General features: G+C 50.2%; 1 protein-coding gene and 1 pseudogene across 3 annotated transcripts in view; both read right to left on the bottom strand.

Moving 5' to 3' along the window:
• Rasgrf1 (Ras protein specific guanine nucleotide releasing factor 1) overlaps nucleotides 1-26,994 on the bottom strand; it is a 111,557-nt gene that overhangs the window by 70,850 nt on the left and 13,713 nt on the right. For both annotated transcript variants that reach the window (XM_004874801.4, XM_004874800.4), the window contains exons 2-5: nucleotides 23,204-23,310; nucleotides 18,030-18,177; nucleotides 11,333-11,425; nucleotides 9,108-9,361 (exon numbers count right to left, since the gene is read on the bottom strand). In XM_004874801.4, coding sequence (XP_004874858.1) covers nucleotides 9,108-9,361; nucleotides 11,333-11,425; nucleotides 18,030-18,177; nucleotides 23,204-23,310 — 602 coding nt within the window. The remainder of the gene's footprint in view (nucleotides 1-9,107; nucleotides 9,362-11,332; nucleotides 11,426-18,029; nucleotides 18,178-23,203; nucleotides 23,311-26,994) is intronic.
• LOC147824913 (SRA stem-loop-interacting RNA-binding protein, mitochondrial pseudogene) lies at nucleotides 12,249-15,392 on the bottom strand (annotated as a pseudogene). Its single transcript, XR_015441799.1, has one exon. The product of XR_015441799.1 is annotated as an SRA stem-loop-interacting RNA-binding protein, mitochondrial pseudogene (transcript).

Raw genomic sequence — 26,994 nt, 5'->3', positions numbered from 1 at the left:
AACCATGCAGATTTCCTAACCTAGGAGACCCTCTGAAGGTGCAGCACCTGGCTGCATCTTGCAGAACGGCTCTTTCATGTACTCCTTCACGGATGTATTCATCTGGCACATGGTGCCTGAGGACCCACTACTGTCAGCAACCTGATCAGACATTGGTTTTCCCAGATTGGACCCTAGTGGTAATGAAAACAGAAATCATCTTCCAGCCTGTTGGATGCTCCTCACAGCCAGGCTGTCAGAGGCCGTCACACTGGGCTGGGACCAAAACAGGCACATCCCCCATGTGGGTATGGTTCAAGAGGTTAGGGTGAGTTTTACATTTTCAAATGATTGATACAAGAGGGCACCAGGATGGTAGAGTAGAAACCGGCAGCAAATCATAGTCTCTCCAGGACCTGGAATTGAGACACCCAGAAAACAATTGCTTAGCAAAGAGAAAGAGACAAAGAGCTTCTGGAATCAAGAAAGAGCCAATGGAAAGCTAAAATTATCAGAAAACAGAAGACAACAATCCATTCTTTTTCTGCCTCGAAGAAACAAACCTCATTAGAAAAGACAAATACAAACTGAAAGTGCAAGGATGGAGAAAAAATTCCACACAAAAGAAATCTAGAAGCAAGCAGGAGTAGCTATGCTTATATCTGACAAAACAGATTTCAAGACAAAATTAGACAAAGATGGCAAAAATCCACCAAGAAGATATAATAATTGAATATATCCAATGTGCCCAGTTTTGTAAAACAAAACTGAACATAAAGGGACACATATGTCCCAATACAGTAAGAGCGGATGACTTCAATACTCCACTCTCACCAACAGATAAGCAGACCAAAAAAATCAACAGAGAAACATCAGAATTAAACTACACCACAGATCAAATGGACTTAACAGATGTCTACAGAGCATTTCATCCAACAACTACAGAGTACATATTCTTCTCAGCAGTTCATGGGATGTTCTCCAAATTTATAATCTTTTAGGCCATGAAGCAACCCTTACCAAATATAAAAATATTGACTATAACAAAATGAAATATAAATATATAAAAAAATTGAAAAGCTTCTCATATCTTATTAGATCATGATGGAATAAAGCTAGAAATCAACAGCATGAGAAATCATAGAAACTATGCAAACACATGGAGATTGAACGATTCATTTTTGAATGATCAGTGGGTTATTGAAGAAATCAGGGAGGAAATTTAAAAATTCCTAGAATCAAATGAAAATGAAAATAGAACATACCAGAATCTTTGGGATATAGCAAAGACAGTTCTAAAAGGGAAGTTTTGAGCAATGAGTGCCTATATAAAAAAGTTAGATATTTCAAATAAAGAACTTAATGATGCATCTCAATATTTTAGGAAAACAAGAACAAACTAAAACCAACCCCACCAGAAGGAAAAAACTAATAAAGATCAGAGCTGAATTAATGACATAGAAAATAAAAGAACAATGGACAAGATCAGTGAACCAGAGTTTGTTCTTTGAAAAGGTAAACAAGATTGACAAATCCTTTGCCAAACTTACCAAACAAAGAGAAGGAAGACCCAAATCAATACAATTAGAGATGGAAAGAGGATGGTACAACAGACATCAACAAAATCCAGGGGGTTATTAGGGACTACTTTGAAAACCTAGACTCTATTAAATTGGAAAATCTGAAAAAATAGATAAATTTCTAGACATATGACCTATCAAAACTGAGCCAGGAGGATATATAAAAGCCAAACAGATCAACAAGAAACAATGAGATTGAAGCAGTAATAAAAAAGCCTCCCAACAAAGAAAAGCTTAGGACCAGATGTGTCCTGCTGAATTTTACCAGACTTTTCAGAAGAACCAATGCTCCTCAAATGATTCCATAAAAGAGAAAGGAAAGTAATGCCTTCTAACTCATTTTACAAGGCCAACATCACCCTGATACCAAAACAGGACAAAGGCACAACAATAAAAAGAAAACTATAGACCAATATCCTGATGAACATAGATGCAAAAATCTTTAATAAAGTATTTGCAAGCCAAGTTCAACAACACATTAGAAAGATCATCCACTGTGGTCACGCTGGTTTCATTCCAGGAATGCAAGGATGGTTCATCATACGCAAATTAATAAATGTAATACACCACATAAATAGAACCAAGGATAAAAATCACATGATCATCTCAAGTGATGCAGAAAAAGTCTTTGGCAAAATTTAACATCCATTCACAATTAAAATCCTGAGGGAACTAGATGTTGAAGGACCATACCTCAATATAGCACAGGCCACATACAACAAATCCACAGCCAGCATCATTCTGAATGGGAAAAAACTGAAAGGATTTCCCCTGAAATCAGGAATGAGACAAGAATGTTCACCCTCACCACTTCTATTCAGTGTAGTTCTTAAAATTTTAGCTAGAGTATTTAAAGCAAGAAAAATGAATAAAAGACACTGCAGACAACATGACCCCATATTTAGAAGATTCTAATGACTCCATCGAGACATTTAGAGCTGACAAATGAATTCAGCAAAGTAGCAGGATATATGATTAACATTAAAAAATGAATAGCTTTTTCATTTACCAACAATAGACTAAGAAAGAAATGAGGAAAATAATTCCATTGACCATAATTTAAAAAATACCCAGAGCTCAATCTAAACAGAAAGATGGACAATCTCTATAATAAAAATTTCAGAATGCTGGAAGAAAGAAAATGAAGACACTAGAAGATAGAAAGACCCTCCATATTCATGAATTAGCAGAATCAATGTGAAAATGGCTGTATTACCAAAGTGTTCTACAGATTCAATACAATCCCTGCCAAAATCCCAATGACAATCTTCATAGAACTAGAACAAACAATCCTAAAATTCATATGGAAACACAAAAGACACAGAATAGCTAAAGCAATAATAACTTAGCAAAAAAGAGTAAGGCTGGAGGCATCTCAACACCCAGATTCAAATCATACTACAAAGTCACAGTAATAAAAACAGCATGGTACTGGCACAAAAACAGACATGCAGACCAACAGAAGACACAGGAAAAAAACTAACACAGCTTCAGCCATCTGATAATGGACAAACAAGCTAAAACTATAACAAATGGTGCTCATAAAACTGGGCATCACTTGTAGAAGACTGAAACTAGATCCCTTTCTCTCATCCTTTAAAAAACTAGTTCAAAATGGATCAAATAAGACATGCAACTTTGTAACTGCTAAAAGAAAACATAAGGGAAATGCTTGAAGCCACAGGTACAGGCAAAGGTTTCCTGAATAAGACTCCAATAGCACAGGAAATAACAGCAAGAATCAGCATGGACTACATCAAATTAAAAAGTTCCTGCACAGGGTGAAGAGACAGCTTACAGCATAGCAGAAAATCTCTACCAACTACTCTTCCCAGAGAATTAATATCTAGAATATATAAACAACTCATAGGGCCGGGGACATAGCTCAGCAACACAGCACCTACCTGGCAAATGTGAGGCCCTGAGTTCGATTCCCAGTACCCAAAACAAAACAACAAAAAACAATAAAAAACTCATAAAACACCACCAAAAATTCAAATAGCCAATCAATAAATAGGGAAATGAATTAAACAGACACTTCTTGAAAGAAATACAAATGGTCAATAAGTATATGAAAAAAATGTCCAACTTCTTTAGCCATTAAGGAAATGCAAATAAGACACTGAGAGTTCATTTCTCTCCAGCCAGAACAAGAATACAAAAAACAACAAATGCTGGTGAGGATGCAAGGCTAAAAGGAACCCTCTTACACTTCTGGTGAGAATGTAAATTAGTATAGCCAAACACTAACCCTAAGCTTAACCTCTGGCCCATGGCCCCTGGCCCCTGCCTCTCTGCTCCACCTGGAAAACAAGAAGGGTCATTGGCACCCCCTCCCCCACCATCCCCATTACTCTGCCAGCCAGGCAGCCAGGATTCAGTCACCGCCAGCAACAAGACACAGACCTCTGTCACCAGGTGGCGCCTCTCCTCAAGCCGCAGCACCATGGTTCCCTGCACTCCATACTGGGCATGGTTTTTTGTTGTTTCCCAGAACAGGTGACTAAACCCAGGGCGTTTGCACTGAGCTATAGCCCCAGCCCTTTTTTATTTTGAGATAGGGTCTTGTTACATGGCCTCAAACTTGTGATCTTTCTGCCTCAGCCTCCTAAAGTTCTGGGATTATAAGCATGAGTCATCCATCATACCTGGATTGGGCATAGTTTTTATTAAAGGGAATTTGCCCAAATCTATGAGCTGATTGTCTTGTTTCCCAACACTTGCCACAGATGTTTAGTTCAAAGATCTTTCCCCATCTGAGAACCACAAAATTAACACTCTGCAGCTCAGCTCCCTTGGTGGCAGCCTCTCTCTTCCCCAGGACTCCTTCTAATGAGCTTCAGGAACTAAACCACCAAATTAGCCTCACCTTTCTACTGTGGCCCTCCATTTCCACCCCAAAGCAAGTCAGGGTGCACTGTGTTCCGACATGTCTGCTCTCTGTGTGGTACCCAGAGCTCTGTGTGCGGTCCAGGCAGGGAGGTGGGGGCATCTGTCCTGGATCCTGCTCCAGAGCATGCACAGCAGGAGTCCATGACAAGACCATGATGTGCTGGTCCACACGCATCCGGAAAATGGGCCCATGGAGAGGACTCCAGCCTGCGATTAATAAGCAGCAGGGGGACCACAAGCCTCAACCTAGAATGGGCCCCAGGCAAAGCCGCAGTCCACCCCACCTCACTGTGCACCCTTGAGCACATCCTGTCCCCTCTCCAAGCCTGGGTTCCAGCCTCCTGGGCCACCTCTGAGAGAGAGAATTGACAGGGAGGCTGGCGAGGAGCAGGGCCTGCACAGGAGTGTGTCGCCCACAGAATGCGGTTGTGCAGCAGGCTGGTGGGGTTGTGCCAGGGAGGGAAAAATATTTCCAGCTGTTCTGTATGCTCACAAGAAGTACAGCGGCTAAGACAAGGAAGATGTGCTGTCTCCATGAGGCTGTGTCCTGGGGAAGGTGGTCACGAGGCCCCCATCCCTTTTCCCATCCACCTTGCATGAGAACAGTGGCTGAACCTGACTTGCATGCACTTCAGGGACCATCAGTGTCTCTGCTGGACACACAGGTGCCATCTGTGCCCCCGGGGTCCACATAGGCAGATCCAACCATACCTGTATTGAAAATGCTTAGGAAAAGCTGCATCTGACTGAACACATACAGACCTTTTCTTGCCATGATTCCCTAAACAGCACAATGAAGATCAATTTGCAAAGTCTTGACATGGCATTAGGTATTATAATTAATCTAGAGATTATTTAAAACAGACAGGAGGATGTGAGCAGGTTATATGAAGCACTACACCCTTTTCATATGGGGCTTGAGTGTCTGTGAATTTTGGTGTTCCCCGGGGTCCTGGAGCCAGGCCCGAGACAAGATAGTAAGTTACATTAGTGGATGTTCAATGTCAAGCTCGCTTTGTATGTCTGAGATGAATCTGACATAGTGAGGATGTCTTACCCACTTCGTGCACTGCTGGATTGAATTTGAAAATATTTTGCATCTGTGCTCACAAGAGAATTGGTTGCTAGTTTTCCTTTCTCGTGATGTCTTTGGTTTTCACATGAGGGCAATGCTGGCTGTATGAAATGAGTTGGGGATGTCTGCCTCATATTCAATGTGGACTAGGTACACTGCTATGTGCACTTGGGATTTGCTGGCTCTGTGCAAAATGCTTTGCATGAATGCCCTCACATGGCCCTGGACACCTCTGAGAGGCGGGCAGCCTTCCGGGACCAGCCTTTTCTGATGACCTCTGGGGTCTGTATCTTGGAGGCTTTGAGGGTTTATCAGATAGCTACTATTTTGATCAGAGTCAATGCAATCACTAAGGTAGGCTCTGCTGATCTTGGACCCGGCATGGAGAAGGAGAGACAGGCCTGGCAGGGCATCAGCAGAGCAGCAGAGCAGCTCGAGGAGGATCACCTCTGTCCCAAGCTCTGTCTGGACCAGGATCCTGTCCCATCTGCCTGGCCCTGAAAGTCCAGCCACATCGAGGGTTTTATTGTGAGCAAGGAGCTCTGCATGCTGAGCTCTGTGAGGAGCTCTGTGAGGAGCTCCTCAGGCTGAGGGCTGTGGAAGGTGCACATGATCCTTGCTCCAGGAGGCCTGGACCCAGCCTGGGGAGGCCCTGAGGAGAGTTCCATCCATAGCACCACAGATTCAGAGGTGGGGGTCATAAAGGGCACATGATAAATGATCCTCTTCAGTGTTCCCGACAGAAGGTTACCATTCTGCGTTCTTACTGAGATGGGGAGCTCACTCCTTTCTGGCACTCCCTCTCTACTTTCACAAGCCTCCAGCCACCCAACACCTGCCACACAAGGCAGCAGGGAAGTGGGCTCTGGCACACGTTGCCTCTGGCTAGCAGGAAGGAACCTCGGCCCAGTGCTCTGGTTTCCTGGGGCTCAGCCTCTCTCCAGGGCCACAGCCTCCTCAGTCCCCTCCATGAGGCTGAGCCTCCAGCACAGACTGACCATGACATTCTCCACCTGAAATGTCTGGTGGCCCCTCCCTGCCTCCAGGACCAAACCCCAGTCTTGCCCCTGGGCCTTTGCACATGCTGTTCTCTCAACCTGTAAAAGTGTCCTTCAAAATCATGCTCAGACACTACTGGTGGGGCTTGTGTCCCATTTCCTAGTAAACATTTGCTCAGCTGTCCCCTGAAGGTGGGAACCCAGCGGCTCTCCTTGAATCCTTTTCGGTGGACTGGCTTGTCTGCTGAATGGACAGAGGGCCCTGCCGTGCCCTTTGGTTGCACCTGAATCAGTGTGGGGTCCCTGGCCTACCAACTGGGGAGGGGAAGAAGACTCCCTGCCCTACTGGGGAGGGTCCATAAACTGTGTTTCGCTTTCTTTTTGAGGTCACTGTTGAAAATGCCAGCTTCACTAGAAGATGAACGCCCTTGCCCTTCCCGTCTATTCTCGTTTGAAATTATCCAAGCTGATCCATTCAGCTCTTAAAAGATGAAACATAAAATCCTGTTGACTTTTTTCAAACAACTTTTGAACAGGTTCTGTAAGCTAGCATAAATCTTTCTAACCAAAGAATTGGAGTTAAAAGAATTCTACTGAAGATCAAGCAATGCAATCTAACAAAATTAAGGAAAAATAAATACACACAAAAAGACATTGAGCTTTCTTAGTGATGATAATCAACTAAAAGTCATTGAAGGTTTGCAGCCAGGGCCTCACCTGCCAGAGGAGTCAACCACACAGACTGTGCAATGCCTTCCAAGTCTTCTCCTTGTGGGGCTGTGGCCGACACCCGTGCTCATCTCCGGCCTTGGTCCCCATGCAGCTGGTGGGCAGCACTGCAGCACCTGCCTTGCACTGGCATGCAGGTCCTTGGGCCCCGCCCCGCCCACAGACCCTCTGAGCCCAGTGCAGCTGCCCAGGGTTTAGCCGGAAGGAACACAGTCAAATTCCAGGCACCCAAGTCTACAGGCCCTATCTGGGCTTTCTGGAAGTACATAACCGAACTTCAGAAAAAGAAAGTACTTATTCTGTTTTGTGAATGTCTAAGAGTATTTACTTCATGTTTAAGAACTGAGTTCACAGGTATATTAAAAAGCAACCTATGAGGACCAGTGAGTCAGTGTCTAGGTCCCACGAGGCCAGAGCTTCCCTTCTGCCTGTCTCTGCCCTCTTTCCTCTGCCCCCACTCTGACATCACATCCACATTTCTGCCTGCATGGCTTCCAGCCTCTGCAGCCCACTCACTTGATGGGGCCCCAAGTCCCCCCACCAGGTGCAGACTCTCCATTTTTCCTAGGTGCCTCAAACCTGCTCACTACCCTGGTTGGGGCTACAGGGAAGGTGACTGGGAGGGAAGGTGACCGAGGGCTGGTCAGGGATCATGAAATCACTAAGCGATGACTATTTTAAAAGAAACACAGTAGAATGAACATCCAGGACACACCATGAATCATTTATAAATAACACTGCTCATAGTCTTCATTTTTGTTGCTTTTATCCAGTGTTTACAATTTTATCACCCACCAAAAGCTCCTCTAAACTGCTTGCTAAGTAAATGATTCAAAAAGAGGGTGACAGCCAGAGGCCACTGGCTCAGGCTTCCGAAGCACCACAACCACAGGCACTCAGAGCCACTGTCCGGGAAACACTGCTTCCCTGAGGGGCAGAGCCTGACGCAGAGCAGAGCCCAAGAGGGGAGCTCTCCAAACTGGAACTGGGACTGCAGGTCACTGCGATGCCCCCAGGATAGAAAGAGCAACTTCATTTCATGGTGTGAGGCCTGACTTAGGCTGTGCTTTGTCCCTGCCAGACCATGAGGAAGCTGGTCCCAAGATGACATCTCAAGCGGTGGGGGACAGAAGGTCATGAAGCCCCAGGGCAGGGACAGATGTGGCTTCGCAGTGCCTGGGTCTCACAGGGGAGGGCTGGTCCCTCAAGGACCAGCAGGCACAGCAGGTGGAGAAGAGCAGCCTCCTCATCTTCCTGCTTCTCTCACACAGGCCCTGCCCGGGGAGCCATCCCCCTCAGGTCCTCAGTGGTAGTCAGTGCTGCACTGTGCTGCTAGGCCTCCAACACCAGAAGGCAAAGTAAACTCTTAGAAAAATAAAGTTCTCAGCCTCAGATATTTTGTTACAGCAACACAAAACGGGTGAAGACAAATTGTGACTCTTAAATACTGAAACCAAGACTCCTCAACCGAGGCAGTATTGACATTCTGGGTGGAGTAGTTGTCTGTCCCACCCTGCACATCACAGGATGTTTAGCAGTACCCCTGGCCTTGAGCTTCCCCAAGTAACAACAGCCAAGACTGTCCCTGCTGAGTGTCTCATGAGGACTAAGGAGCCCTTCTGAGAGTCACTAGTTTAAATGGACACCATGGAGCCTCCGTTTGTACTCCTGCTCAGGCCCCCAACCTGTCCCTGTGACCTCACGCCACTTCCTTCTTTTCTGGGGCTCAGCTTCCTCATCACCTCATTAGGCGATGCTCAAACTGAGTGGCATGTGGCCCTTGGTAGCGACTGGATCGGGGCTCATGTCACCATGCAGTCAGCCCCTTCCTCCCGGGCAGCCCCAGATGCTCACCTGTTCAGGAAGATGCTGCTGACATCATCATGTGTGATGGGTGGCTTCTTGGAACTGGCCGCCATGCGCAGTGGGCGCAGGAAGTTGTTGACGAGGATGTGCAGCTGCTGCACGTACTCAGCCTCGGCCTCCAGCATGCTGAAAACCACCTGGTTTCTCTTGCGCATGCTGTCTGCATGGGGTGAGCGGATGTAGTCCTGGATGATGGTCTTCCACTTCCGCCGGCATAGCCAGCCTCGCAGGAAGCTCTGCACCTGCAGAGAGGCTCATATTAGATAGCTGCATGCCTGAAGGCAGGGACCAGGGCTCTGTCACTCCACCACTCAGCCTTAGGGACGAAGCCCGACATTGGCCTGGCTCTGAGTCCTGCCTGATTCTGAGCATGTTCTTGGGCCCCTCAGCCACACTTCTCACTTATCAAATGGGGCCAAAGAGACAATGGCCAGACTCAGTATGGACCAGACTAGAACAGCATCTCTGGAGAGCTTGTTAGAGATGCAGGGCTTGCTCCACACCTCTGCAATTCAACAAGATCTCTGGGTTGCTCTGGAAGCACTCTCTGAAGAAGGAAGACTGTGGCCCTGAGTCTCCACATGGGAGGTGGCTTCAGGAGAGAGGGTGCTGGGGCTATGCCAGGCTTGGCTGCCCCTCACTGTGTCTAAAGACTTGCCTAGAAGCCCAGAGGGTTCCATTAAAGCTGGCCTGGAGAGAAGGTGATGGTCATACTGAATGGCACTTGGCAAATTAGTTCAACTCATTCTTGGGCCTCACTGGCAGCGTCTGAGCCCAGTGTTTGCCAGCAGCCTCCTGACGTGGAGGAAGCAAGCACAGGTGCTTGACCTCGTGTCCTTGGAGTTGGGCTGCTTGGAGTGGCCTGGAGTTGGCAGGAACTTGGGAAAGGGCCTTGATACCTATACGGACATGCACACGTGTTTTAGGCTGACTCCCTGCTGTCCTGGCTGGGCTGTGTGCAGATGGCACAGGGAGGGTCATGGGGCACCTGTGCCAGGCCCCTGGGCATTTGCTACTAAGTGGGCTGTGTGTGACGGCATCGGGCCTGCTTCAGACCAGCAGCACTTCTGAAACGGGAAGGGTCTGTCCACAGGGGGAGCCTTGGAGCCTCTGAGAACAGAGCGATGGGAGGTAGAGGCTGGTGTCAGTTGGGCCTTCACAAATGCCCGACCAGAAAGGATGCAGGACGTGGCCCAGACCAAGACCCGGCTGGCTGGCAGGTTCTGAGAGACCTGGGCTGGCTGGAGGAAAGCGAGAGCGGCACTCCTGCTGGGGGCTTCTCAGGATGCAGTGTGTCCCAGTGACCCAGGGCTTGGGCCTAGAGCTGTTGCCAGAGCTTGTGTTGCTCTGAAGATACTCAGCTGTGAACACTTGGGTGAGTTATGTGTCTATGTGAAGCGTGGCCTCCCCAAACATGAGATGGAGATAATGATAAAACCTCAGAGGGTTTTAGTGAGAAGCCACATAATCTTCATCAACTCCTAGAATAGTGTGTGGCACATGGGAAGTGGTTAATGAAGGTTAGCTATTTCTATTTTTGAGAAGCCAGAAATCCAGATGTTTGGTGAAGCTTTTAAAGCACTAAAAAGATAAGGACCCCCCCCCCCCCCGCCCCGTGTGGGCTGAAGCTCCCCACACCAGCAGGCTGGGCTTGGCTTTGGGGACACCATTGCAGCCTCTGGTCTGGGTGGCACCAGTCCTCTGGCATCTCAACTAGCTGGACTCTGGTCCATCTGCTCTCTGGGCAGGTCCCCGGCACTTCCTGTGCTGTCTGCCCCTGGAAGTACTCATGGGGTAGGAGTAGTGGGGCTCTTATGAAGGCCTGGCTGCTGCTGGGCTCTTCGAGGGCCTTGGGCAGCTGTGAGAGGTGTGCACATGACAGCAGACACAGGTGAGGGCAGTGGCCAGGGAGTCTGGATAAGGCTGTGGGGCTTGTGGAGGAAGCTCACTAAGACTCCAAAGCCTGGGTCCACCATCCACTCCTCCTTTGGTGGAGCCTCAGTTTTCTTCTCTGTAAAATGGGGTTGTACCATCCTAGCTCACAGGGTAACCAGAAGAAATGCCTGTCGAAGTGTCACCCCTGACACTCAGGGGCTGGTGGGTCTGTCTACAGCCACAGGGATGGGAGTGTGGCCTGCCCTGGGGACACTGCCCACCCACTGGTTCTCTGCTGAGGATGCTCTAAGGAAGGCTGGCTGGAGAGCGGCACCCACCTTTTTAATCTTCTTGATGTCACTGTCATCATCATTGGGGGTGACAGTCTGGCTGGACTGGATGCGTTCATTGTCCTTCAGTAGGGAAGCAATCTGCAACAGAGACACAGGTCAGTAGCCAGCAGAGAGTGGCATGGCCTGTGGCTGGCAGCACAGGGCACAGGCAATACCCCCTGCTCCCGAGGGCTGGTGGTGTGGCACACACCTCCTGAATTGTGTGTCCGGGGCATGAAGCCAGGTGCACTCCGATGTGCAGAACACAGGGACAGCCCACCTTGGGGTGCAGCCCACAGCGAGCGTAGATGAGGTCCTTCCATGCAGGTGTGGCTTCAGTCTGTGATTCTGCCCCCTATTCTCCAAACCATCAGCCCTTTATTTTTTAAATTTGGTCATGGTAAAATACACTTAACATAAAACTTACATTTTAATCATTTTTAAATGAACAGTTCAGTCGCATTCAGTATATACACAATGTGGTACAACTAGCACCAAAAGAAAAAGCTCCAGAACTTCTGTGTCTTCCTAACTGAAACCCTAACTGTACCCACAAAACCATAATAATTCCATACTCCCTGACTCTGGCCCCTGGCAACCACTGTTCTACTTCCTGTGTCTGAGTGTTACGCCAGGGGCCTCACCTACATGGAGTCAGACAGGATCTTTCTGTGTCTGGCTTATTTCACGTCATGTCTTTGAGGTTTGTCCATTCTGTAGCCTGTGTTGGAATTATCTTTTTTTTTTGGTACTGGGGATCGAACTTGGGACCTCGTACTTGCAAGGCAGGCGGCAGAACCACTGAGCTAAATCCTCAGCCTGGAATTATCTTTTATAAAGCTGAACCCTGTTCCATTATTGTATGCATATATCATATTTTATGAAGCACTCACTTCCTTTTTTTTTTTTTTTTTTTGGTAACTGGGGATCGAACTGCAGTCCTTATGCTTGTGGGACAGGCGGCAGAACCACTAAGCTAAATCTCTAGCCCAAATTTACTCTTCTTTTGGTACTGGGGATTGAACTCAGGACCTCGCGCTTGCAAGGCAGGCGTCGGAACCACTGAGCTAAATCCTGGCCCCAAGCACTCACCTCTTAATGGATATTTAGGTAGTCTATTTTTTCAAGTAGAATCATACTTGGGGATAAATCAGATCGGAGCAGGTGTCTCTCCCCTCCCTGGGCCACCCCACAGCACTTCTTGGAGTGACAGCCCTGGGGAAGCACATCTCAGACACTACTGGCCTTGGAAAACAAGACAGCCCTCGAAATGATATGCAAGCAGTCCTAAAAATCTCTGCATGTCTGGTATGGGAGTCACGGAAGTTGGCACAGCTGTAAGAATGAGAATTAGCTCCAGTGCCCAGGAGAAGGGGCAGCATAGGGTGTGCTGCAGCCGGGGCTCCTGGGGCCCCCTGAAGTGGACAGGCCAGAGAGCATCGCCTGGGTGGGGTTTGTCCAGCCTGTCCACACTCTGCAAGTCCCTGACTCATGTCCAGCATTGTAGCACAGGGCGTTTCCCCAGAATGCTGGAATAGCCAGTTTTCTCTCCCCTCTGTGGTGGGTTCCAGGGAGAGGTCTGCGTTGTTTCATTCATGAATGTGCTCCTGGTGTGCCAGGCACGGGGCTGGGACTCCAAAATGTGCTCATCAGCCACATAAATAATTCTAAAAAAAATCAGAGCAACAGCAGCCACAAAACCCACAACCAAAAGAAACTACAGCCGTCACTAAGCCCCACACGTCTAAAGATAGCAGCTCGGGATTCTACAAACACAGCCACAGAGCTGCACGGAACACGTGGCTGTGTCCCTGGAAGGCCACTTGCTGAACCACAGCGTGAATGGGTGCTCACAATGGAGCGCACTGAGTGCTGGGAGAGCAAAATGGAGCAGCTGCCTGCTCTCCACTCCCTGGTTGCTAAAATTACCCTGGCCTTTGCAGGAGAGTGGCTGAAAATATCTAACAGAAGCATTCAGCGTGGAAATGGCTCTTCTGTTCTGTCTGCCTCTTCTCACCTCTCCACACTGCCCTTTTTGTGATCCTTTGAGAATGCCTGCACAGAGAAATAAAGATTGACTCTTTGATCTGTGGTCTAAAGGGCTAAAGAGCGTGCATGCGCGCACACACACACACACACACACGTATGCACACACATACACACACGAGCTCCAGACAGTTCGGAGATGCACATGCCCCTCAGCCTGATGTTTCCACCTAAACGCCAGTCTGTTTGCTCTGCAGCTTTGGGGTTTGCACACAGCACTCCCTTTCTCTTTAGGGAGATGATGGGTGTGTGTGTGGGGGGTGTGTGTGCTGGGGGGTGGAGTCTGTACCTAAAACTGATGATGTCTTCTCAGAGACATGCATTCCAGGACATCGACTCAGCAGGGATCAGGGCAAAAAATAGATGCAATTAGGTCAGCTGTGACGCTCCACACTCAGGCAATGCTGGCAGTGTTGAGGTCTTTATTTAAAGATCAGAATGGGTGGGCAAAGCTCCAGAGAGTCAGGAGCCTGGGAGCCCTGCAAACGTCTAGGGCTGCCACCTTCTCCTGCTTGGAGCAGTTCCAGGATGGTGGTGGGAGCTGAACCCGGGGCTTGGGGCGGCAGCCTTTTTCTCACTCTGGCAGGTCCCTGCTGGAAAGGAACTTTCCTAGCACCCTGGTGTGTTTGGCTGGCACCCAAGCCCATCAGTGGTGCCCTGGGAACCTAACCCTGCTGGGCCACCCAGTGTGGCTGCCTGTCTCCTCACTTAACTCAGTGCCTGGGGTCCTGGTTGCTCCCCCCACCCAGTGGCTTTCCTTGCTCATCAGGCAAACGTCGCTTACCTCCCTCTGGGCACTGTGTGCTCCCCCCACCCTCACCCCATGCATATTTTAAACTGGGCGAGTTTAGTTAGGGCTTCACAGAGGAATTAATCCAGATTTGTTTCTTTTTGTTAGAAACCCAGCTTTTACTAAAGACCTTCGTGTTTCTTTTCAAAGTGCTGTCACATAGCTCAGCTCTTCCTCCTTCCTTGTGCTTCCCTCTTGTCCTTCCCAAGCCCAGCAGGGGCCCACCTCTGTCTCCTTCATGCCAACCCACCAGCACATGCTGACAGCTCTCTGCTGAGCACTGTGCGAGCCCTAGGGACACAGCTGGGGGTGGGTAAGTCAGACCCTTCCCCCGGGGAGTCCCTGGAGTTACCACTGAGAAGCAGCCAGACAGCCACAGAAATAACTTAGATCCCACGAGGCAGGTCCAGAACAGAGATGTGTACCCACTGGAAGTGGCAGCGGGTTTCTAGGAGTTTTGAAGGATATGTAAGAGTCCAAAAGGTAGTCTAAGAGGGAGGGAATTAGAGGAGAGGAAATGATGTGCCCAAAGGCATAGGGTGTGATATATGATTGGAGGTGGAGGATGGCAGGGGAGTAGGGACCAGGGCTGTCCTCGGAGGGCAGCCCTGCTGAGGCTGGAGCTGGCAGGGTAGAGTCAGGGCCCCAAGAGCAGCCTTCTCCTTTACCTGTTTTTCATATTGGGGTTCTACACCAACATTTGTCTGCAAAATAGATTCCAAGATGGTTTTTATTTTAAATCTTTTTTTTCTGTTTTGTGTTTATTTAATGGGTTTAATCATCTCAGAAATCTTTTTCTTCCTCAGATGTTTGATCCCCTTGCAAAATTTTTGGTTTTTGAACTTGAATGTGGACCTTTACTCCATCAACTACGTGATTTGCATGTTGCACTGCCTTCTGAAGAAAAGTAAATCCAACACATACCTTTACGAAAGCCAGTCTCTTTATCAAAAGGAAGAATGCACTTTCGTATATGGCCAAACTGAGCAAAGTGTTTTCTCAGCTCACTGGCTGTTGCAGTCCAAGGAATTTCCCGGACAAAAGCAACCTGCCGAGTAAAATTCGTACGCAGTGCCAGGGCACCCCTCGCTATGGAGGCTGCCATCTTTAGACTTTTATTTTAAATCTTAAAGAAGCCATGTCTGCTTTAAACCTCCGCTGCTATCTAAATTCGGAAGCCCCCAACCTCATTTTATTTTGCACCTGGCCCTGTAAATTATGTCTGGTCACGAAAACAATGCAGACAAGAGCGAGATGTGAACGCTATGACCAGCTCCCTGGAAAGAAATTCAGACTCAGAGCATCTGCCAATTCTCATAGTGCAAATGCTGTGGACTTGGCCCATTTCATTCCATCCCTGCCGTGTGCTGGCTGAACTTCCGCCCATGTCCCTGGGTCTGAGTGAGGCTCCAATGGTGCACAGTCTGCAGCAGAACCACAGCAGAAGGACAGCGACCGAGGCACCTGCCTTTGCTGTCTTTTTTTTTGGTACCAGGGATTGAACTCGGGTCCTTGCGCTTTCGAGGCAGACAGCAGAACCACCGAGATAAATCCCCAGCCTGCTTTTGCTGTCTTAAGGATTTAAGCCACTAGGATTTGGGGCTGTTCGTTATTGCATTATGACCCAGCCTATCCTGACAGATCCAGGCAGTGACCACCTGAGGGGTCGGGCGTGCAAAGACTGAGGCGATACAGCTGCTGCTGTGGAGAGCCACTGGAGGGGTCAGGAGAGCTGGGAAGCGAGCAGTGGTCAAAGGTACCAAAGCCCCCAGGAACCCTTGGGAATATGCAGGATGTGACTTGGGGGCTTTTATGTGGCACCAGAGGAGGGTGGACCTGAGAGTGTGGGGCCATCCAGGTGACGCTGTCCCTCCTAACATGCTGGGGTATCATCTACCGAGTCATGGGGTGGGTCAAGCACCAGTGGGACTGAACAGCAGCCCCAGCGCTGAGGCAAGGCCCTTCCTTTCTATGGCCTCGGTGTCTCCTGGTCCCTCCAGCTCTGATATCAAAACCTGGGTCTGTGCCACTGGAGTCACTGCTCCTTGCCTGCTTCTCCTGCCCTGTGCAGCCCTGATAGTTTCTCCTCAGCATGAGATCTACTCACCCTGTCTTCCTGGAGAACAGGGGCCCTTGGCCCTGCAGGGTGTGTGTGTGTGTGCGCTTGTGCACATGCGCACATGTGTGTGTGTGTGTGTGTGTGTGTCTGTGGGAAGGAGACATACTCCAGGCAGAAATCTTCCCCTGCCCTCTGCCTGCACTGTGCTCCTTCTCTGGCCCATGGCCCCCAGGCTTTTGAGCCCATGTGCATAGTGAGCCCACACTGCCTTCCTGGGTGACACCTCACTTCCTGATCTGGGCTCACATCACACTGTACCACCACTAGACCCGAGAGGTAGCAATTTCTACTCCCTGGTGCATAGCAGAGAGCCTGAATCCCATAAGCCCTTAGGGAGCAGTTGCTCTTGCTAGGGAGAGGGAAAGAGTGACCATGGACATTGCCCTGCATCACGAAGTTCCCGCCAGGCTCTGCTCGTGGAGTCTGGGGGGCAGCTGGCAAGAGCACACTCTGGCATTTGCACTGGGCAGGATTCCACCAGAACAAGTGTGGGGGTGAGAAGGAGCCTGGCATGTGCAAAGGCCCAAAGGTGGCCTGGAGCCTGGTGGGAAGATGGCTGAGTGGGCAGGAGACCTGGGTCCCAGACCTGTGCTGTGGGAGCCGGGCAGGTGACTTGGGCTCTCTACTCCCCTGTGAGCTGCAGGTGACTGATCCTGTCAGGGCAGTTTGGGGACCTGAAGGAGGATGTCAGGCACCTATGGGAAGAGATGCTGAACCTGGAACTGTTGAATGGGACACTCCAGGGTGATCTTCCTGAGTTCAGAGTTTTGCTGCAGAACGAGGAGGAAGGGCGGCTTTGGATGCCTGGCCACTCAGGCAGTGCAGGCCCCTTGATGTGAGGTGGGGTCCCCTGCACAGAAAGCCCCGTGCCTGGTGCTTCAGCTCTGTGGCCAACACCCAGATCTGCTTAATAATCGCTGAGCTGTTTCAAGCGGGGCCTGAGAGGTCATGTTCTCCCGCTGTGCCCCCCTCCCTTCCCCGCTGGTGACCAGTTCCTGGAAACCTTGGCCACCCTCTGCCCAGGCAGCTGGGAAGCTGCACATCCTACCCTCTGTGGGGCCCAGGGGGGCCGTGGCACAGGACAAGGTGACAGCCATCACTGTCCTAGCTGCAGCTGTCCCTCCTGCCCACCTGATCTGGGGCTGAGGGGTCCTGGTTGGGCCATCAGAGGAGGCCAGAGGCTGGAGCTGAGTGTAGCCTGTCTTCCATGAGTGGGGACAGCAGGTCAGGAAAAGGAAGGCAGACGTCCCAGGCCCTGAGTGGCCTTGCATTATCCCATGTCCAGAACCCCGCAAATCCTACAGCTGTTGGACCCAGGAGTCTGTGTTTCCACTTTCCCCTCCTTGGCTCAGCCTGTGGTCCTTTGTGTGATGTGTCCAGACTGTTCTAAGCTTGTGTGGGGTGGGGCAAGAGGCCATCAGACCCTCCATGAGCTCTTGAGTAGAGGTCAGGAAGGGTACAGAGGGACAGACAGATGGCCAGTGCTTTCCATCTGGGGCACTGTGGACGTGCAGATCCTGACCCAGGAGGCCTGGCTGTGCCCTGTGGAGGGAGGCTGCTGCCCGCTGACTGAAGGAGCAGCCCTCACAGCAGCACAGGGAAGGGACCACACTGGCGCTCTACCTGCCCTCGACAGTAAGGTGGATCTGAACCTCACCCAGCACAGCCCTGGCCCACTCCGCCAGCACCGCCACACCCTGTGCTTAGAGTCCCCAGGCAGCCCAGCTCCGAGTCCCAGCCCCAGTCACCTCTGCCTTCAGCCGCTCAATTTCGATCTCCCCATCCTCGATCTGCTGCCGCAGCTGCTTGGCCACTGTCTTCTCAGTCTCCACGATCTGCAGGAGGTGCAGGTACTTCTGCATCAGTGCCTCATGCTCGGTGGCCAGTGTGCGGTAGCTGTGTGAGGACACATGGCTCAGATGCTGCCTCCCAGCCCTGTGATCGCTCCAGCTCCCCTCAAGCCCACAGCTCACACTTGGCCTTCAGTCATTCCATCGGTGCAGCTTGCATTTCTCTGTCTCTTTTTCTTCCTTACACACACACACACACACACACACACACACACACACACACACACACTTGCTCTTCGCTCTAGGGCTTTGCCCAGGTAGAACTTCTGTCTGCAACTTGCTTCCTTCCTCCTACTCTGTGACTTTTTAAGCAAGACGGGCCAAGGGCAGCTTCCCCACAGCCCCAGGCTGGGGACAAGATCCCAGGAGGCTGTGGTGGGAAGTGACTGCAATACGGAAGGGTCTGCGACCAGGGCAGGAGGCTGTACCTGCGGGTGGGGCCAGGGAGAAGTGCCAACCAGGTGCAGGCCAGCTGGGGCTAGGGCAAAGCAGGGGCCCAGCAAACCAGGGGCCTGGCCCTAGGGAACCAGTAAGAAAGAAAATCTCCAATCTTGCTTGCCACCTGCCTCTAAAAACAGGTAGCAGGCTGTGAGAGAGATTCTTTGGATTGCAGCCACTATCTGATTATGATGGGAATTTTTAAAATTTCTTTTATGAAAATGAGTATCAAGTGTTAAAGTTTTTCCAACTTTTAAAGAGATTTAATTGGCCTCACTGGCAAATGAAATTCAGCTGAGAGCAAGGAGGAGCCAGCTTTTCATCACCCACCATACATCACGCCTGGTTTGAAAGCTCCTCTTCCTCCTGGGCTGGTCTTACTAATGGCAGTGCCCTGACCCTTGGAACAGGAGATGTCGCAGGTGGCAGGCCACCTGTCCTCTCCCTCCCCTTTCTTTCCCTTTCCTTTCCCAGCACTTCCCCCATCACCCCCTTCTGTCACCGCCATTCTCGCCTCTGCCCCGCCCCCCCGGAGAACAGACCCATGCAGGCAAAACCAGAAGGAAACTCAGGGACAATGGAAGACTGATGGTTCCATTTAATAAATGGAAAAACTGAGGTCAAGTCAAGAAGCAATGAGCCTGAAAAACCAGGTGGTCATTGTCCAGGTGGGAGCTAGAATGGGGCTGGCTGGGAGGATGGTCTCCAATCTCAAAAAGTGGGTAGCAGGTTCAGGATGATGCGCTCCTCTCCAGAAGGCAGACTATGAGCCACACTGCCTGCCCGGCTTACAGCTGCAACACACACACCGGAGGCTCTACGGGAGAACACTGGCTTAGTCCACATGAGTGCAATGGTCATATCTGTACACAGAACATGTCTGTGAAAATAGTTAACGCTCAGGTTGCTCTCAGAGAGCCAGAAGACCCTTCACTGTCTCATGTGGTCACACATGCAGTATGGGAGGCTTGAGGTCACAGAGCTCACGGTTCCTAGTGCCCCTCTAGTCCTGGCTAGCTCCTCTGGTGAGGGTACCTCCCTCAAAGCCAGCGCCACCAGGTTGGGTGATGTGTATCCCAGGGAAGGTGACTCAGATTTCCTTATGTACGATCATCACTGTGCCTTCCCCCACAAGAGACGCTCTGAGGCTGGCGGACTGGCAGGATTTGGCAAGCAAAGCCCAAAGACCACTGACCACTGGCACCTGGTTCCAGAGGAGGCTGAGCTGATGCTGTGGAGAAGGAGCTGTGCCCTCTTCCTTCTGTCTGCCTGCGGGGCTGGAGCTGCCTGACTTGAAGTCACACAGTGCTCACTGGGAGCCAGGACTAGGGGCCCTCACGTGACCCTGGGTCTCAGGGTCCACATCAGCCACATGCGGACCCAGTGACTCTCCCTAGGGGTAAAGCAGGAAGGACACACACATCTGTCAGGCTATGGGGCTGGGCGGGCCACAGGTATGTGAATCTCATTGTCACTGTCCTGCTGCCACTGGGAACAAGGCTCCAGTTTAGTGACCTCAGGCCCCTCTCTGGAGTGGGCATATCCTGGTGTGGCCCTAAGTCTTCCTTCCTGCCACACACTGGGTGCCTGCTCAAACTCAAGCCCTCTGCTCTAGGTGCTGGGTGGTGCTGATGTGGTGACAGGAAGGTGGTCTATGTGGGCACAAGCTCTCTGTTGGTGGGAGATGTCTGGGGCTGGAAAGCTGCTGGCTTAGGGGTAAAGAAGCCTACATGGAAGGGGTATGGGTGGAAGGAAGCAGCTAGGCAGCTGGCACCCCCGAGGGTTTGATCCTGCCCAACACAGGAAGCAGCCTGGGGGTGATTTCCCCAGAGCCTTCAGACAGCAGTGTAGTCCCTAACTTCAGCCTCGGGAGACCTGAGCAGAAACCTCAGCTGACCCCAGACTGCAGACTCAAGGAACTGTGGAATAAGGGATGTTATTTCAAGATGATTAGTCTGTGGTAATCTGTTATGCACCAAGAGAAAATTAAAACGTTCTCTCTGAAATATATATTATTCATTTAAAAAATTTAAGGTTTAATGCACTTCTCATGGAAAGGACATATCTTAACCACATGGTTCAATCAATTTTTTTTTTTTGGTACCTGGGATCAAACTCGGGACCTTGTGCTTGCAAGGCAGGCAGTGGAACCACTGAGCTAAATCCCCAGCCCAGGTTTGATCAATTTTGATAAATGCATAAACCTTAATCAAGACAAAGGGAATTTCCAGCCCTCGTGCTCTCGTCCTCTTGTACGCCAGCCCAGGCAGGCCCCACTCCAGAACCAGCTCCTGTTCTGATTTCTATCACTTCTGGCCAGTTTTGCCTGATCTAAGATTTTATATAACTGGACTCTCATAGCATTCATTATTTTTCTATATCTGCTCAGTGTACTCATTTTGGAACTCATCCATCTTCCTGCATGTAATTTTGGCTGATCCTTCTTATTGCTCAGCAGTATTCCATTGGATGAAGTACTGAGGTTGGTTTATACCTTTTCCTGTTGATAGACGCTGTGGCTACTTCTAGTTTTTGCCCTGCTGTGCATAAAGCTGTTAAGGGCATCTGTGGATGAGACTTTTTGTGGGCATTTTTCATTTCTCTTGGATAAACACCAAGAAGAGTAATTGCTGAGTAATTGAGTCAATCTATATTTAACTTTTTAAGCAACAGCCTAACAGTGTTCCAGGTTGGTTGTGCTGTTTCACGCCCCTACAGTACTCAGAGTTAAGGTAGTTCCTGCCCCTCTCCAACATTTGGTGTTTCTAGTCTTTGTGATTTTAATCATTCTACCATATAGGTTTTGGTGTTTCACTGTCTCTGGAAAATGTTTGTATTAATTGATTTTCTAAATCAATGTAGCCCTAGTTATAAGATTGCATAACAAATTGTAATTCCAAAAGTCCCTCCATGTACATAATTTCATTTGACCTTCACATGAGGGGTTTTGACCTTCAAAGTAACTCTGTTATTGGTTCATTTGATGCTGGGGAGACTGAGGTCCACCTGCTCCCTCTGAACTTTGTTCTTTACTCAATCCAACCCTCAACAACTGCAGCAATTTCTATTATGCATTACAGCTCTGATCATGTTACTCCCCTGGTGTAAAACCCTCGATAGCTCCCCATTGTTCACAGAGGAAAGGTCAAACCTCTCAGCAGGGCTTTCCAGATCAATTATGGACTAACGCCACTTGGCTGTTCAACCTCTTATACTTTCTGACACCCAAACTTTGTTTCCTTGTTATTTCTGGATTTATCTTTCCTGTACCAGTGCTTCAAATAAAAGGGTTTTTAGAAATGGTGTTTTTGAAATGCATACATTTAAATGCATTATATCTGTTCCTCAGTCCTCCACTTATGCCAAATATTACCTTATTTTCACCTTCTCCAGATTCCCCCATTTCCCTGAAGATGAAAGTAATGTCTGTAGGTCTGTCTCTCTCATACGGTTTGTACTTAGCCCAGCCTTGATGCCCCAGAGCTAGTGCACATGTGCTTGATGTCTTCCTTTCTAGACTGTGATATCTCTGGGAGAATGCCTGGGAAGCACTCATTTCTGTCTCTGCTTCATGTGTTAGAACCTAATTTCCATAGCTAAGATAGGATACTCCTTGAGAACAGAAGTAGAAATGGCCTGATCTTAGGGCAAGGTCATTGCTATGGTCATAATAAGAGCTTCTGATCAACTGGCCTGATTCAAGGTTTAAGGAAGGGCCCTGAGATCAGTTGATCCATTGATCAACCCATCCATCCATCCACCTACTCACCCACCCATCCATTCTCCACCTACACTTTCAACATTCATCCACAGATTATCCAACTCCTCCACTCCTCCATCATTCATCTCTGATATATAAACTCAACACCTTGTCTTGCATCTACCCTCCATCCATCTGCTCATCTTTGCATTCCTCCAACACTGTTTGCTGAACACCTTTTCTGTGCTTTTATTGAAGTCCCTGGGAATGCAAAGAATAGTACTATACCTGGTCCCAGCCCTTGGGAACAAACATTCTGTGGGAAGGCAGACACAGCAGCATCATCTGTCCAGAGGGTAAGTCTGGGTCCTGCTGCCCCTGATGGTACTCAGCTCTGCCAGGGACTATTAGTCCTGAGCCCACATCTCTGCCCACAAATACATCCTTCCCAGGACCCAATAAGGAGCCTAGCTTGCAGGCCCTTTTTTCTGCTGCATGTTTCTCTCCACCTGGTCCAGGTAGTCTCCCTCCAGAAGGGCATGGAATGCTGAGGGCAGGGGAGGCGTAGGTCAAATCTCAGAGAGGTATAGAGAATTTCAGTATCTAGGCAAGAAAACTAAGGTTCAAAGAGAAAACAGAACTTGTTTCTGGCCATGTAGCATATTAATGGCTGTATCTGGGTTAGGACCTGGGAGGCCTTACACTTTGGTAGTCATAAAACCCTGCAATGAAACAAATCACACTAGGTTCCCCTCATACTACAAGAGGCATTCATGTGGCTGGAGCAGGGTGGGAGGCTACAATGCTGTTCCTGATGCTTCTTGTTCCTTATGGCTGCTGGGAGGTGTATCCCTGGGTCCAGCCTGGAGGGTGGCCCTGCCAGGAGATGCTGCCAGGTCAACTTCCCTGCCTGGGCCAGCGGGGTACGACATACCTGGCATGGGCGATGGCTGCCACCCACTCATCACAGTCCTTTGCATCCTCTGTCCTCAGCTCCAAGGCCTTCTGGTTTTCATGGGTGAAGTTCACCGTGAAGTAATGCTGCACGGAGAAGAAGACACCCAGTTACCAGTGTCCCTGGGGCGGTGGCATCTCCTGCTGTCAATCTAGCTGTCTGCCAGGCCCAGACTGTTGTTTGTGATCACTGGAACATCATTCTATTTAACGGTTTCACACTCTCTATTGAAGAGGCTTTTATATGATGTAACAAAACCCATGCTTAGGATGTAACAAGGAAGGAAAATGACAAAGGCTATTTGCCAACAAATTACAAAAAAGCTGGTTTTAAATCACCAGATAGGCTGGAGGAAGGCAGGGAAAGCACACAGAGGTAACATCCCCTTCAGGAGCAGAGCACCATCAGTTCCATGCAGCAGCATCCAACCATATTCCTCGAAAACCAAGGAAGTGCTCTTCCAGACCCTGGGTCAGAGCAGACACAGCCCCTACGGAGGCCTCTGTGCTGGGTGCAGGTGACCGATGACTTAGAGCTGGGCCGATGTCCCCTGGAGGTCCCAGGCAGCTGTCAGGTAGATGAAGTATTGTTATGTGAGTTAAATCCCCATAAAGCTGTTTGAACAATGCTTGACACTTAGTAAGCACATGTAAGTGTTTGCTATAATTAATGCAGTGTGATCTCTACTGTAATGGAGCTAAGAAAACAGGCCACAGGGCATAGAGAAAGCCACCATGATTTAGCCAGAGAAATCACACAGGGCTTCCTGGAGGACAGGCTCTATTCTGTTCTAGTTGGCTGGGAGATCAGGCAGTGCTGTGTGCATCTGGTACATTCAGGGCAGCTGGTCCAGGAGGAGCACAGGCCAAGTGCAGGGTGCCAGCGGGAGAGGGAGCATTGAGGACGATGTCTTGGGTTCTGGTTTGAGCACAAGGAGGGCGGGGGTGTCATAGACTGGGGTCCATTGGGCTGGGGCGCAGCTTGGGAAGGGAGGGGAGCTAGGAGAGGGCAGAGAGAGAGAACAGGCAGCACGGGTGCAGAGAGGGGTCCTTGGCCTGCCTTTTGGAGGGTGACCAGGGCCAGGCCCAGAGTGGCACCATGCCAGAAAGGGTGCCCGGCCCTCATCCCTTGAGGTTGAGCTGGCAGGAGCAGCAGCACAAGTTGCAGTGTGTGAGCTAAGGTGAGCTTCTGCTCGTATTCACTGTTTCTGTTAATTGCCATTCTAGGTGGTAGCCGGGGTATGTTTCTGTGTGTGTATGTGTGTGCACATGTGTGTGTTTCTGTGTGTGTGGCACTCACTGCAGAGACTGTGTTCCTGTTTCCTAGGAAACAGGTAACTGAGGCTGTAAATGAAATGTCAGCTACAGTCTCAAATAAATGAACTCAGTGGGTCTGATGGTGCGGGCCACCGTGGACGGAGCAGGTTAAAACAGAGCTGCAGGTGGCTACCTAGCACCTTCCTCATCCCTGGGAGGTGACAAAAGCATGATGTTTTCCCTCACACCCACCCCGAGGTACAGGTATTGTCTGATTTACAGGCGATGATCCTGAAACTCAGGGAAGCCGAACCACTTGCTTAAAGCAACACAGCTGGAAAGCAAAGGTTCCTGGGCACCGACCATCTACACTAGCCCTGGGCTTTACTGGGAGCAAAGATGAGAAAAGTGTGGTCCTACCTCCAGGAGGTGCAGGAGGAGAGACTCAATCCTGACTCAGAAACAAGGCCCAGGGGGGTTGCTGGGCTTGGAGGTGCAGTGCAGCCTCTAGAGCAGCATGGTGTGAGGGTGTGGCCGAGGCCTCTCTCCGGGAAGCCTCTTGGCATCATTCCTGACATAGGGGAAGCAACAGCTCCTGCATCCCCTGTACCCTTACCCACGGGAACTTGGCCTCAGAGAAGCCAGCCAGCCCAACCCAGCCTCATGGGCCTCTGTCCTTGGATTGGGATGCCCGAGATGACACCCAGCTCTCTCCCCTCAGGCCACAGTGGGAAGAGGCTGAAGGCTTCTGAGACTTTGTTCCCTTTTCCACCCCACAGTTAGATGCCAGGTTATCCCCATGTGCACTCCACCTCTGTGGCCTTGCTCCCCCGTCACCACCATCCCTAGCAGGTGTCCTGGCTCTGTCATCCCTTGGATACCTTGACCTTGAGGGACCAGCAGGGTGCAGTTAGGCAGAAAGTGGTAGCTGGTAGAGGGGTGAGCAGAGCTGTCCCTGTATCACGACCAGCAGGCCACAGAGGCCAGTGACATCGAAGCATCTTCAGGGCTGGGCCCAGGGCAGCTTGTGGGAAGTGGAGGACAACACAGCTATCCTGGAGCTAAGCACACCTCCCAATTTTGTGGGGAAAGCCAGACAAGACATGGTGGTGTCCCAGGTCCCCTTCCTGGGAACAGCACAGTGGCAGCCAGAGATGGGGCTGTTCCTGCCCGGGTGCTGTGGCTTTTCCAGGAGGCCCCAGCAGCACAGCAGTGCTTGAGGGACTTGAGAGTGGCCTGCTCCCTTCACACTGTGACCCCTTCCCGACACCTGGCTTATACAATCACGCTGCTATGGATCATCAGTGTCTGCTGAAGGGAGACCCCTTGTACCCAGGGATTGTGAGTCATCTCGGAGTCTGACTCTGGGCCATCGGGAAGAGACTGTACCTGCATGGGAATCAGTGGAGAGATGGGCACAGAAACAGATGGGGGGCACACAGATGAAGGACACTGTACAGATCCACTGGAAAGATTAAGCCCACACGTATGGGGCAAAGGGTGAGATGCTAAGAAAAAGGAAGGCTAGAGATCTGGAAGGGGCTGAATGGAAATACCAGGTTTACAAACAAACGTATGTGCAGAAATAGCTCTAAAAAACGAGGGAGTGATGTGTGCGCTGGGGGCAGGTGGCTGACTCCTGGTGCCTGGCTGTGCCTGCTGGGTGCAGGTGTGGTCAGTACCAGGGGAGGAGGACCCAGCTGCCAGGTGGAGGAGATGTGAGCCCCACCTCACAGAGGGGCCAGAGCCTGGAGGGGGTGGACATGGGGAGTCTCTAGGATTGGGGTCTGGGGCCACAGCCCGTGGCTCTTAGGTGCTCTTGCCCTTGTGCTGCATCCTGCTGCTGTCCTCTGTGTCACACACAGAGCTCCCAAGGCAGGCAGGAGCTCCAGGGTAGGGAAAGCCTAGGAATAGGGTCTGGCCTGGGGTCGGCTCTGCGGTGGCCCAGAGGGTGGCTAGGGGCAAGTGTTTCTCTGCCTCCTGACACTTGCACTGTGAGCTCCATGATGCATGGGTAGATACACATGTGCACACATACACACTCCCCTCTGTCATCCACCGTCTATAGCATCTATCTATCATCTATCTATCTCCTATCGTCTATCTATCTGGAGAATAAGAATGAGAGATGAATGAGAGAGAATGTGTGTTCTGGGTCCTCCCTGACCATCTGGACAGAGGCTGAGGGCAGGTCCCAGGCCTCCTGTCTTTCTGCACCTTCTGGGTGAGCTCCTGGCCCTGCCTTTTCTCTACTAGGGTAGAACGTAGACCTGCAGCCTCAATGCTGGGGACTGGTGTGACACTGCTCGCTGCGGTCAGCTCTGGGAACAGACGGACTCAGGGTTTGGGGGAAGGGCCTGTTGGGGTCTCAGGCTTGGCCTGGCCAGTGTTGGTGTGGGTGTCGGGCCCCCCTGTTCTGGCGCTCACAGGACTTCCTTCTCCCCAAGGCCTCTCCTGTCTGGGACACTCATGGCCTGGCTGAGCCATGGGTCTGGGACTGCTCATCTGGGATCT

Source organism: Heterocephalus glaber, unplaced genomic scaffold, assembly GCF_053883595.1.
Source record: "Heterocephalus glaber isolate CG9 unplaced genomic scaffold, H.glaber_assembly_v1.0 deba00001531, whole genome shotgun sequence".
In the NCBI taxonomy this organism is placed as follows: domain Eukaryota; kingdom Metazoa; phylum Chordata; class Mammalia; order Rodentia; family Bathyergidae; genus Heterocephalus; species Heterocephalus glaber.
Note: the sequence above shows the minus strand (reverse complement) of the source record. Positions and strands in the feature narration are given on the sequence as shown.